This window comes from Heterodontus francisci, chromosome 33, assembly GCF_036365525.1.
Source record: "Heterodontus francisci isolate sHetFra1 chromosome 33, sHetFra1.hap1, whole genome shotgun sequence".
NCBI lineage: Eukaryota > Metazoa > Chordata > Chondrichthyes > Heterodontiformes > Heterodontidae > Heterodontus > Heterodontus francisci.
In genome coordinates this window covers 53,490,494-53,505,061 of record NC_090403.1, presented here as the reverse complement: position 1 = coordinate 53,505,061, position 14,568 = coordinate 53,490,494, and the positions used below count along the sequence as shown (strand labels likewise).

General features: G+C 42.1%; 1 protein-coding gene across 1 annotated transcript in view; it reads right to left on the bottom strand.

The window, feature by feature from the left end:
* Positions 1–14,568, bottom strand: part of npepps (aminopeptidase puromycin sensitive) — a 225,265-nt gene that overhangs the window by 15,334 nt on the left and 195,363 nt on the right. Inside the window, exon 19 of the mRNA XM_068013580.1 lies at positions 3,720–3,776. Coding sequence (XP_067869681.1) covers positions 3,720–3,776 — 57 coding nt within the window. The remainder of the gene's footprint in view (positions 1–3,719; positions 3,777–14,568) is intronic.

Below are 14,568 nucleotides of genomic sequence, written 5' to 3'. Positions count from 1 at the left end.
TGGTACTGATACCTTCCAAGCTATCAGCAGTCAGAAGCACAGATTTTTTACATCACAGGTGGTGGCCATTTGGCACATTGCAACTATATCCCAATTCCCTGTCCCTTTGCCCCAGCTTATTCAATTGTACTTTCTCAAATATTTATCCGTGTTCCTTTTGAAAGTTATGATGAAGTCTACTTCTACCACTGTTTCTCGTAGTCCAATCCATGCCCTAATAACCTTCTGCGTAAGAAAACTTCCCTTAACTTCTTCCTTTGTTCTTTTGATGATCTTAAATTTATGCCTTCTCGTTACTAACTCACCAGAGAATGGAAATAGCTCTTCCTGATTTACCTTATTAAAACTCCGGCATTTTTGAGCACCTCTATCAGATCGTCTCTCAACTTTCCCTGTTCAACAGGGAAAATCTCTCCCCATAAACCAATGCAAGTTTGGGTTAGTTTTGGAGATAATTTCTGCACGCTCAGTAGATACAAAGGAATCGATTCACAGCCCATTCAATCTCACGAGTGGCAACAATTTTAGTTAGTCTTGAATTTAAAATCCATATTGATTTATTTGTCAATCCTGGCTCAGTGGGTCGCATTCTCGCCTCTGAGTCAGAGGCTTGTGGGTTCAAACCCCACTCCACACACCTGAGCACATAATCCAGGCCGACACTCCCACAGCAGTACCGAGGGAGTGTGGTACTGTCGGAGGTGCCATCATGGAGATGAGACATTAATCCAATGCCAACTCTCAGGTGAACATAAAAGGTCCAACAGCATTATTTCAAAGAAGAGCTGGGGAGTTTACCCTGGTGGCCTGACTGATAGTTATCCCTCAACTAACATCACTAACACAGATTATCTGGTCATGCATCTCACTGCTGTTTATGGGATGTTGCTGTGCACCAGTTGAATTCTACATTACAGCAGTGACTACTCTTCAAAAGGACTTCACTGGTTGTGAAGGATTTGGAGGCATCCTGAGGTGACAGATGCTTGTTAAATGCAAGTTCTTTTTTGATGAAGCATTCATAAAGGTGCTTTAGCAATTTCTTTCTTTTGGGCCTCCTTATCTCGAGAGACAATGGATACGCGCCTGAAGGTGGTCAGTGGTTTGTGAAGCAGCGCCTGGAGTGGCTACAAAGGCCAATTCTGGAGTGACAGGCTCTTCCACAGGTGCTGCAGAGAAATTTGTTTGTCGGGGCTGTTGCACAGTTGGCTCTCCCCTTGTGCCTCTGTCTTTTTTCCTGCCAACTACTAAGTCTCTTCGACTCGCCACAATTTAGCCCTGTCTTTATGGCTGCCCGCCAGCTCTGGCGAATGCTGGCAACTGACTCCCACGACTTGTGATCAATGTCACACGATTTCATGTCGCGTTTGCAGACATCTTTATAGCGGAGACATGGACGGCCGGTGGGTCTGATACCAGTGGCGAGCTCGCTGTACAATGTGTCTTTGGGGATTCTGCCATCTTCCATGCGGCTCACATGGCCAAGCCATCTCAAGCGCCGCTGACTCACTAGTGTGTATAAGCTGGGGGTGTTGGCCACTTCAAGGACTTCTGTGTTGGAGATATAGTCCTGCCACCTGATGCCAAGTATTCTCCGGAGGCAGCGAAGATGGAATGAATTGAGACGTCGCTCTTGGCTGGCATACGTTGTCCAGGCCTCGCTGCCGTAGAGCAAGGTACTGAGGACACAGGCCTGATACACTCGGACTTTTGTGTTCCGTGTCAGTGCGCCATTTTCCCACACTCTCTTGGCCAGTCTGGACATAGCAGTGGAAGCCTTACCCATGCGCTTGTTGATTTCTGCATCTAGAGATAGGTTACTGGTGATAGTTGAGCCTAGGTAGGTGAACTCTTGAACCACTTCCAGAGCGTGGTCGCCAATATTGATGGATGGAGCATTTCTGACGTCCTGCCCCATGATGTTCGTTTTCTTGAGGCTGATGGTTAGGCCAAATTCATTGCAGGCAGACGCAAACCTGTCGATGAGACTCTGCAGGCATTCTTCAGTGTGAAATGTTAAAGCAGCATCGTCAGCAAAGAGGAGTTCTCTGATGAGGACTTTCCGTACTTTGGACTTCGCTCTTAGACGGGCAAGGTTGAACAACCTGCCCCCTGATCTTGTGTGGAGGAAAATTCCTTCTTCAGAGGATTTGAACGCATGTGAAAGCAGCAGGGAGAAGAAAATCCCAAAAAGTGTGGGTGCGAAAACACAGACCACATAAAGCAGCACATTTTTCATTCTGAAGAAGGATTTTTACTAGAAATGTTATCCTGATTTTGCTCTTTATAAATTCTGACGGATACCCCCCACCATGGACTCTCTTTTATTTCTGTCATTTTTTTATTATTTAAGCTGCACAGGCAACATGTAGTGACAAGACAATCCTGTGGATGGCACTGTCACCCTGTATATCTCAGGAAACATGGTAGCAAATATCTGAATGGAGCAAATGTGCAAACTTTAACCAACATTTGTGAAAATTAAGAATAGATTTCCAACAATTTACTGAAAAGTGGAGCCATTATCCTTGTAGGGGACAATATCCATGCTATTGATAATAAAAGATGTGTGTGGAAAAAGTGCCCCATGAGTCCTGATCTTGCCATTTTACCAGTTTGTACCTTTGTCCTGCAGTTGTGCTGTAACTTGCCACATGCCCAGGATTGAGCTTTTCTATTCCACTGAGAATCTTTACATCTTTACAAAGTCCCTTCCCATACATATTTCAGGCTGGAGGCTGAAGAATCTACACTGAAGGATAAGACTTTGAAATATTCATGAAGTCTTTATATAATTATAAATTGAATCGAGTGGCATTAATAACTAGCAGTATCAAAAACAGAATAAACTGTCAACCTTTTAGGTGTGGACTATTCACCTCTATTAATATTGGCTTTCTGCGGCAATGGAATTTTACATCACAGCACCCCCTGATGTCGGTGTGACATAACACAAAAAAAAACAACACAAGCCTATAACACTCCAGGTACAATATCTCCCCAGGGATAAGGTAGTCAGTCTCAGACAAGACAGCAACACAGCTATAAGTGACCAAATTTTGCACCAAACAACTTTAGGATGAAAACGGAGAGCTGGACAAAAACAAAAGTTACATTTTTAAAGTGAGGTTAGATATTTTAAAAAAGGGCACAATTACTTTTGCTGATTTTCCATGGGACCACACAAAACCTTAAATGTATCCCAGAACTAAAAATGTTTTAAGCTTAAAACTTATCTCCAGTTCTTTTCTGTTTTTTTGTTGAAGACATCGACTCCATCACAGGCTAAGACTTGGGGTTCCCGACACCCTCTGGGACCTTTGTTCAAGAAGCTATGAATTGTGTATCCCGAAGAGCAGCAGCAGGAGGCAATTCAACTTCAAGAAGTGACAAAGCTGAACTCAATACTATCCTCATTCATCATCCCCTCCCAGTAAGAAGCATTGAACAGTGATCAGGTAGTGAACCTTGGTTAATATTCTCTCTTCCCAGGCACTTCAGGTGGCTGCTTAGACTGCTGACTTGACTACGAGCAATTAGTTCAGAACAAAGTGGGGACCCTACCTGGGATCTTCCCGCTCTGTATGGCTCAGGGGAAAACTAAAAATATGACTTACCATTGCTGACTTTCTGGTTTAAATGTGAATATACTAAAATGCTAAGACAGAAGGGGAAAAGAAAATACTATCCAGGCTTGAGGTACAGAAGCGGTTACCTACCTTCAACATTGTGTCTAGTGTTGTTGCATCTCCATGCTTCAGAACTGTTAAATATACCTGAGGAGAAAACACAAGACAGTTAATTTCCACTGGAAGCAATACAAGAATAATCCCCCTTACTGTTGACAACTTAGTTAAAAAGGACAAGATCATAACAGCAATTCCATTTAGCATGGATTGTCAGCCATAACAGAAGGGCCCCCTGACAGATCCCGGAATAGCAGGGATTCCACAATACTGGCTGCAGAATGTAATTGTTACAAATCAGACAGTATTTTAAATTCCAGACATTCAAAGTTAAGCCTCAGAACACAGTAAAACTGCAAGTTGCTGTTGTTACAAAGAATTACTGAGTTTTGCATTGGTTAGGTAAGAGTATATTTAAGAGGGTCTAATTACCTACATATTTTAAACATTACTTCATTGGCTGTAAAGTGCTTTGGCACTACATAAATGCAAGTTTTTCGAGTCTTTCTTCAAAAAATTAAAATGGATTACCATACGTGGCAAAGTGGATTTAAGCAAAATTGTGCAGAAACTTGATTAAGACTTCTCCTATTTTATTAGATTACCAACACCTAGCGATCTCTACTTGGCGCCCCAAATGCCATGAAAATTTTTGCAGTAACTGGAAGTGCTGAAAATTTAGGTCCTATTGCAAGAGGAAATACAGCTGAACTCAATCCTATCCTAATCCAACATCCCCTTCCAGTGAGGATCACTGGACAGCGATCAGGAACATGAACCCTGGTTAATATACTCTCTTTCTGGACACTTCAGAATTTCAGCTGCCATTAAAGTGGGCAGACCCTGCAACTTGTTAAAATCACCATTAAACATTTTGATTAATCAGTCCCCTTTATATATATTTTCCAAAAAATGTAAATCAACCTATTTCTAGTTGTCAATTTCGTCATCCTCCCATAGAATTCAAAGAAATCTAGAACATGTGACCTCAGTCAGGTTGTGGTACCCCATCTCAGAGTTGCTGTGTCACTCGCAGTGACTTTGTCCTCCAGACTTGACTATTCTAATGTACCCGTGGCCGGCCTCCTACATTCTACCCTCTGTAAACTTCAGTTCATCCAAAACACTGATGCTAGTGTCCTAACTCGCACCAAGTTCAATTCACCTATCACCCTTGTGCTTGCTGACAGATATTGCCTCGTGCTGTGCCAACACTTGGATTTCAAAATTTCCCTCCTTGTTTTCAAATTCCACCATGGCCTAGGCCCCTATCTTTGTAATCTCCTCCAGACCCACAGGGGTTGATCATCTAGGACTGAGATGAGGAGAAATTTCTTCCTTCACTCAGAGGGTTGTGAATCTTTGGAATTCTTTACTCCACAGGATGTGGATACTCCACCACTGAGTATAGTTAAGGCTGATAGATTTTTGTCTCTCAGGGAATCAGGGGATATGGGGAGCAGGTGGGAAAGTGGAGTTCAGGCAGATGATCAACTATGATCATGCTGAATGGCGGAACAGGCTCATATGGTCGACTCCTGCTCCTATTTATGTTCTTATGTTTACCCTCCAAGATATTTATGCTCTTCCAATTCTGGTCTCGAGCATCCCTGGTTGTAATTGCTCCATCATTGGTGGCCGTACCTTCAGCTGCCAAAGCCCTAAGCTCTGGAATTCCCTCCCTAAACCGTTCTCCTTCTTTAAGACGCTCCTTAAAACCTACCTCCTTATTAAACTTTTAGCCTAATATCTCATGTGGCTCAGTGTCAAATCTTGTTTGATAATGCTCCTGTCAAGTGCCTCGGGAGGTTTTACTGCATTATAAATACAAGTTGTTGTAACAAATTATATTTTATATTCCAATATTTAAAATGATAGAATTAATTTAAATCCTACTTCATGTTTGACATTACATTTTAACATTAACTAGAAAAAACTGTGAATCAACTTAGAACTTCTCATTTTCATTTCCTTGAAATGAAATCACAGCTTATACTCATAACTTATTATAGAATGAAATGGAAACTCAAATATTGCCATTCGAGGTACTAGAAAAAGTCATTTTGACTTAGGATTAAACCAATTATAAAGCTCCATATCTGTGCCATACCATCAACAGGATTATAGTTTGCTGTAAACTTCACTCATACTTAGAATCAATAGAATGTAACATATTATGACAGGCTGCTCTCCAGTGGTGTTGTGCAATGGTGGTTCTGGACATGGAGTATGGTTTAAAATTTAGATACTAACTGGCCTGTCTCTTTAAAGCCACTTCTCAGGCATCTCTTGTGGGGAAATGGTCTAAATCGCTTCTGAGGTAGTGTATAAGCTTAGAGCTGCTGGTGGTTTCCCCAGATCAACAGCTGCTTGATTCCTCTCCTAGCTATATCAAAGGGTTAAGATAGGAAAAACTGCTATTTTCCTCTATTTATACAGACTTTTTAAAAGTAGTATCGTTCAGTTCTGATTTGTTGGTGCTTTATACAAATTGACATCTAGGAGGAACGATGGAACACTTAAAAAATTAGATTTTCTATATACACAAACATATTGGTACAGACCTGCTGGATAATAAACTGCAAATTATTTGTCAATTAACAACTTTGATACCACTAGGTGCTCCTTCAAGTGTGAAGATGATTGCACTGAGTGCACAGTCAGTTACTGCTCATTCAAGATCCTGAATGGAATTTACTGTATTGATCATAACTAATGTGCTTAAGAAAGCAACTGAAGAAACATATTACACTCCGTTCACAACATTTGAACTCTTGCATTAGATCCCAGGCTGTATTTCTCTGCCAGGTATCCATTATGATAGTACAGTTTCTCCACTGTAGTTGTAGAACAAAATGGTCTACATGATTTCCAGTCATTCTGGCTAACCTCACCGCCACTCCACAAATTGAGAATATTTTAAAATGAAGCATTATCAACAGTGTAAAGGAAATCCCCAAAACAAACAATTTAATGCTGGCTCCCCATCATTTTAAAACCCCTGCTTATTAATTCTGCCCCAGGGCAGGTGTTTTCTCCCCAGATCAGACTCGTGGGTTCATTCAGATTTTTCTTTTAACAAGATAGCATGATGAAACATCCCCCCAGAGGGTTACATTTTAGTGCTAGGTTATTGTTTATGTTTGCACCAACATCTCACTCTTCCCCAGTGATATCCTATGTAGTTTTAAAAGTAAACTTACACTATAAATAACTTGATAATGAAGGTAACCATTCAAGCTGAAAGCTGCACTGATGCTTTGAATTGCTTAAACTTCATTTACACTGCCACTGGATTCACTCTGTTCATGTACTGGCTTGTAACTTGTTGCTCACCATCTACTGACCTACACAGTGTCCACTCCGTAACACAAGTTTCCTTTAACCGACTGACCCTCTGTTCATATTGATTTATAGGGTGGAGATAAGAAATAGCAAAGGAGTCACTGGTGGGAGTAGTTTATAGGCCCCCTAACAGTAGCTTCACTGTAGGACAGAATATAAATCAAGAAATAATGAGGGATTATAGGAAAGGTACTGCAATAATGGTGCCCGATTTTAATCTTCATACAGATTGGACTAATCGAATTGTCAAAGGTAGTCTGGAGGACGAGTTCATAGTGTATTAGGGACAGTTTCTTAGAACTATATGTTTTGGAGCCAACCAAGGAGCAGGCTAATTTAGACATAGTAACGTGCAATGAGACAGAATTAATGATCTCATAGTAAAGGATCATCTAGGCAAGAGTGATCATAACATGATAGAATTTCATATTCAGTTTGAGAAAGAGAAGTTTGGGTCTGAAACTAGTGTCTTAAACTTAAATAAAGGCAATTACAAGGGTACGAAGACAGAGTTGGCTAAAGTGGACTGGCTGTGTAAGACAGTAGAGAAGCAGTGGCAGGCATTTAAGGAGATATTTCACAACTCTCAAAGATACATTCTATTGAGAAACTCCAAGCAGGATGCACCATCCGTGGCTAACTAAGGAAGTTAAGAATGGTAACAAATGGGCATCAAAAAAGGCGTATAATGCTGCAAAGATTAGTGGTAGGTCAGAAGGTTGGGAACATTTTAGAAACCAGCAAAGGATGACTTAAAAGAGGGAAAAATTAGAGTACGAGAGTAAACTAGCAAAAAATGTAATGACAGTAAAAGCTTCTACAAATATATCAAAAGGAAGAGAGTAGGTAAAGTAAGCCTTGGTCCCTTAGATGATGAGACTGGGCAATTAATAATGGGAAACAAGCAAGTGACAGAGACTTTGAACAAGTATTTTGTATTTGTCTTCACAGTAGAAGACACAAAAAGCATCCCAAGAACAGCAGAAAATCAAAAGGGAGGGAGGAACTGAAAAAAATTACTAGAGAAAAAGTATGAGGAAAACAAGTGGGACTAAAGGCAGACAAATCCCCTGGATCTGATGGTCTGCATTTAGGGTCTTAAAATAATTGGCTGCAGAGATAGTGGATACACTGGTTGTAAGCTTCCAAAATTCCCTAGATTTTCTGGAAAAAGTCCCAGCAGATTGGAAAACTGCAAATGTAACACCTCTATTCAAGAAAGGAAGGACAGAAAGCAGGACACTATAGGCCAGTTAGCTTAACATCTGTCACTGGGAAAATCAGAATGGTTTTATGAAAGGGAAATCGTTTTTGACAAATTTATTAGAGTACCTTGAGGATGTAACAAGCAGGGTGGATTAAGGGGAACCAGTAGATATAATATATTTGGAAATCCAAATGGAATTCGATAAGGTGCCACATAAAAGGTTACTACACTAGATTAAAGCTCATGGTGTTGGTGGTAATGTATTAGCAGAGGGATTGGTTAACTGAGTCAGGATAAATGGGGTATTTTCAGGTTGGCAAACTGTAACAAGTGGAGTGCTGCAGGGATCAGTGCTGGGGCTGCAACTATTTACGATCTATATTAATGAATTGGATGAAAGGACCGAGCGTATGGTAGCCAAATTTGCAGACAATACACAGATAGTGGGAAAGCAAGTTGCGAGGAGGACACAAAGTGCAGAGAGATATAGATAGGTTAAGTGAGTGGGCAAAAATTTGGCAGCTGCAGCATAATGTGGAAGAATGTGAGGTTGTCCACTTTGGTGGGAAGAAAAGCAGAACATTTAAATAGAGAGACTGCAGAATGCTGCAATACAGAGGGATCTAGTGTCCTTGCATACTAGTACAGCAAGTAATTAGGGAGGCAAATGGAATGTTGGCCTATATTGCAAGGGGGATGGAGTATAAAAGGAGGGAAGTCTTGCTACAACTGTACTGTTGGTGAGACTGCACTGAAATATTGCTTAGTTTTGGCCTCCTGACTTAAGGAGGGATATACAAGCTTTGGAATACAAGCTTTGGAAACAGTTCGGGAAAGGTTCATTAGTTTGATTCCTGGGATTAAGGGGCTGCCTTGAGGAAAGGTTGAACAGGTTGGGCCCATACCGATTGGAAATGAGAAGAATTAGAGGTGATCTTATTGAAACATAAGATTCTGAGGGCCTTGACATTAAATGCCAAGAGGATGTTTCCCCTCATGGGGGAATTAAACTAGGAGGCACAGTTTCAATATAAAGGGTCTCTCTTTTAAGACAGAGGAGGAATTTCTTCTGAGAGTCGTTAATCTTTGGAATTCTCTTCCCCAGAGAGCAGTGGAAGCTGGGTCATTGAATATATTCAAGGCCGAGTTAGACAGATTTTTGATCGACAAGGGAGTCAAGGGCTATTGTGGGGGGGGGGGGGGGGGGGGAGGAGAGGGGTGGAGGGCAAGCAGGAAAGTAGAGTTAAGACCACAATCAGATCAGCCATGACCTTATTGAATGGCAGAGCAAGCTTGAGGGGCCAAATGGCCTAGTCCTGCTCCTATTTCTTATGATCTTATAGCCTGGTTGGTAGATGACCCAAACAAGAGAAAGGAAAATGCTGACTGGTGGATGATGCACTACAGTATGGAGAAAAGAGAATGAGGACTGTAAAGTGTTTTTTAAAAAACATTTGACAATGAGACTGGGATTTTTTTTAATCCCCTTACCTGAAGGTGTTGATTCTTTGCCTCAGTACTGTTAACTATGTTATGAAAGTGATTCTCTATCGTTAGAAAATATTTTAAAAGAAATTTATGGTTAAACTGAATAAATGTTGGACCAGGTTTTTTTTTTATAAAGGAAGCCATCAAGAGGACATTGAGGGGGGCTGGATTGGCAACAGTGTTACTGGTTGTCACGTGACTCGGGTTAGGCTTGAAGTGGAAACCCTGGTAACAGTGGCAGAAAAGTGATGTGCTCCTTTGATTGTACAAGCCCAGTCGTAACACCTCAGTGCAAGATGCCTTCTGGTATGTCACTAAATTGGCCCTGACCATCAGTGTCTGCAGGCTAACTAACTATAGGGGCAGCCTCAAACTGTCCTCAATGTTAATGGCCACCACAAGGGTCACTGGACTGTGGTCAGTCACTGATTTTCTTCTCCCTCACTTCAGCTAATTTATGGTACCTTCATGACTGTCCTCATTAAGATCAGGTAACTAATAAATCCAATTATTTGTGTAAGTTTTTCGAAACAAAAACCAAAATAACCCCTGAAATATGCATTGTATTATGAATGTTACCAAAAAAACTGCAGCTTCTTGCCTCACTGATTGCACAGTGCTACAATTCGCACTTTGGTCACCTCCCAGCATCCAGTTTTCAGCCCCTTTGGTGATGGTATAGCAGCAGAAATAATGAATCTCACACTAGCTCAGAGGTTAGAAATTATGTTCTAAAAGGCTGATGAGGGGGGTGAAATATTTGCAGAATTACACTTTCACCAAGAATATAGCAAGCAACAAGAACATTCCCACACACCATGTTACATTCCTACAGAATGAATTCTGGAGATCCGTCATACTGTGCTTCGACACTTTCTCTCTCCACACTGCAGGGCACATTTCAGAGCACAGATGGCCATACCAGTAACTGTTCCTGTGCAGGTTCACGTGTGTACAGTTGCTTCCAATTTGCTTTTGTGATCAGGTTTACGGACACTGACTTTCCCAGGTGCCAGGGGAAAGGTGTGTAAAGGCAGTCAACAGATGGACGCTATAAGTCAGCTGAGAGCCCGCTCCTGTTCTGAACCAAAGATGAAAAGAAAGAACTCGCAATTATATTTTTTTTATTCGTTCTTGGGATGCGAGCATTGCAGGCAAAGCCAGCATTTATTACCCATCCACAACTACCCTTGAGGAGGTGATGGTGAGCTGCCTTCTTGAACTGCTGCAGTCCATTTGGTGTAGGCACACCCAAAGTGCTGTTAGGGAGGCAGTTCCAGGCTTTTCACCCAGTGATAGTGAAGGAGCCACAATATAGTTCCAAGTCAGGATGAGGAGAATTTTTTTCTGAGGGTCCAGTGTCTTTGGAACTCTCTTCCTCAAAAGGCAATGGAAGCAGAGTCTTTGAATATTTTTAAGGCAGAAATAGATAGATTCTTGTTAAAGGGGGTGAAAGGTTATCGGGGTTAGGCAGGAATATGGAGCTCAGTTTACAATTAGATCAGCCATGATCTTGTTGAATGGTGGAGCAGGCTCAAGGGGCAGAGTGGCCTACTCCCGCTCCTAATTCATATGTTTTATGGGTGCGGCTTGCAAGGGAACTTACAAGAGGTGGTGTTCTCATGCGTTTGCTGCCCTTGTCCCTTTGGGTAGTAGAGGTCACAGGTTTGGAAGGTGCTGTTGAAGGAGGCTTGGCGAGTTGTTGCAATGCATCTGGTATACGGTACACACTGCTGCCACTGTGCACTAGTGGTGGAAGGAGTGAATATTTAAGGTGGTGGATGAGATGCTGATTAAATGGGCTGCTTTATCTTAAATGGTGTCGAGCTTCTTGAGTGAGGCTGAGCTGCACTCATCCAGGCAAGTGAAGAGTATTCCATCACACTACTGACTTGTGCCTTGTGGATGGTGGACAGGCTTTGGGGAGTCAGGAGGTGAATTACTCGCCACGGAATTCCCAGCCTCTGACCTGCTCTTGTAGCCACAGTATGTATACAGCTGGTCCAGTTCAGTTTCTGGTCAATGGTAACTCTCAGGATGATGATGGGGTTTCAGCGATGGTAATGCCATTGAATGCGAAGTGAAGGTGGTTAGATTCTCTTTTGGTGGAGATGGTCATTGCCTGGCACTTGTGTAGCGCGAATGTTACTTGCCACTTACCAGCTCAAGCCTGAATGTTGTCCAGGTCTTGCTGCATGTGGACACGGGCTGCTTCAGTATCTGAGGAGTCATGAATGGTGCTGAATATTGTGCAATCATCAGTGAACATCCCCACTTCTGACCTTATGATGGAGGGGAGGTCATTGATGAAGCAGCTGAAGATGGTTGGGCCTAGGACACTACCCTGGGGAACTCCTGCAGCAGTGTCCTGGGTCTGAGAAGTCTGGCCTCCAACACCACCAAAATCATCTTCCTTTGTGCTAGGTATGACTCCAACCAGTGGAGACTTTTCCAGCTGATTCCCACTGACATCAATTTTGCTAGGACTCTTGATGCCACACTTGGTCAAATGCTGCCTTGATGTCAAGGGCAGTCATTCTCACCTCATCTCTCAAATTCAGCTCCTCTGTCCATGTTTGGACCAAGAATGTAATGAGGTCTGGAGCCATGGCCCTAGTGGAATCGAAACACACCTTCCATCAGTTTGCTGATGATTGAGAGTAGACTGATGGGGCGGTAATTGGCCTGATTGGATTTGTCCTGCTTTTTGTGGACAGGGCACACCTGGGCAATTTTCCACATTGCTGATATTTGACAGTGTTGCAGCTGTACTGGAATAGCTAGGCTAGGGGCACGGTTATTTCTGGAGCACAAGTCTTCAGTAATACTGCTGGGATGTTGTCAGGGCCCATAGCCTTTGCTGTATCCAGTGCCATTTCTTGATATCACATGGAATGAATCGAATTGTTTGGACTGGCATCTGTGATGCTGGGGACCTCAGGAGGAGACTGAGATGGATCATCCACTCGGCACTTCTGGCTAAAGATGATTGGAAATGCTTCAACCTGGTCTTTTGCACTGGATAAACTTTGGAAAATATTGCTATGGGATCTTTTACGTCCACTTGAGAGAACAGACAGGGCCTCGTTTTAACATCTCATTTAAAAGACTGCACCCCTGACGGTGTAGCACTCCCTCAGTACTGCACTGTAGTGGCTGGCATTATCCAATGTTCAACCACTTCTTTAGATGAATCTCTGTGATGTGGGAGGAACTTCAGCTGATCCATTTCTATCACAATGCCTCTGTTAGTCTGTCTGTGCGCAGTGGAAGTTCTGCAATATAAATATATTTTGCAATGCTTGAACAAACAAAATCCACAACTTCAGTGTGGTAGTCTGTGCAGATTAGAGAAGCAATACCATATGCAGCTTTTGCTTTTTGTTTAGAGAAGTGACACTGTTGCTTGAAGGGATGCTAATACATAACTCTCCCTGTGGGATTTGTGGAGAAAAGGGTAACATACAGGGAAAGAGAAAAGTATTGGACTTGGACCCACCACCAAATTGGCCAACAGTTACCAATAAGGCAAGTGGTCTCTGAAAAGGGGCAACAAGGAGGGAACCAAGATCGCGAGGATATCTGGTGTAGCAGGCAGTGTGGTTAAGACTGGGTTTCGGCACATTGCTGGAGCGCAAGATGAAAGGTTTATCCTGCATCTGTACTTAACCTGTGCTTGATACAAAGCGGGAGCCAATGATTCACTTTCTGATCTCTCATCTTGAGCACAAAACATTACCAAAAAATACAATTTAAAAAAAGAATTTCCTGTATAAAATAGCCAACTATTTTAACCCACATGAAAGGCACAATTAAATGTTTCTATCACTTTCCATACTGATTACATACAGTACTCGTTAAACAAGGCACCACTTTTATTAAATAAAAACAAGAAACGCTGGAAATACTCAGCAAGTCTGGCAGCATCTGTGGAGAGAGAAGCAGAGTTAACATTTCAGGTCAGTGACCCTTCTTCAGAACTGGCAGATATAAGAAACGTAAAAGATTTTAAGCAAGTAAAGTGGGGGTGGAGAAAGAGATAACAAAAGAGGTGTTGATAGGACAAGGTCACAGAATAGCTGACCAGGTGGTCATGGAGCAAAGGCAAACAATATGCTAATGGTGTGCTGAAAGACAAAGCATTAGTACAGATAGGGTGTTAATGGACTGAAACTGAACAGCCACAAACACAAACATGAAAAAAGTGGGTGAGCACAGCAGAAACAAACTAAAATAAAATAAACACAAAAAAGAATAACTAAAAATAAAAGTAAAATGGGGGGGCCCGTCATGCTCTGAAATTAATGTAATTAATTCGTGGGAGTCAGTTGCCAGCATTCGCCAGAGCTGGCGGGCAGCCATAAAGACAGGGCTAAATTGTGGCGAGTCGAAGAGACTTAGTAGTTGGCAGGAAAAAAGACAGAGGCGCAAGGGGAGAGCCAACTGTGCAACAGCCCCAACAAACAAAGTTCTCTGCAGCACCTGTGGAAGAGCCTGTCACTCCAGAATTGGCCTTTATAGCCACTCCAGGCGCTGCTTCACAAACCACTGACCACCTCCAGGCGCGTATCCATTGTCTCTCGAGATAAGGAGGCCCAAAAGAATTTATGTGGGTGTCTCAACTCAGAAGGATGAATCACTTTCATGTACAATGTACAGAATAAATAGTACTTAAGAGGGAACTGTAGCAAAATTCCCTTAGGAAAGATACAACAGAAAAAAAGCTTCATAAAGTTGGTTGAATTTTGTAAATTATTCCTTTAAAATGCTACCATATTAATAGGGAACCATCAATAACATGAAAAACACAATTCTGATTGGCAGTAATCAATAGGACGGAAT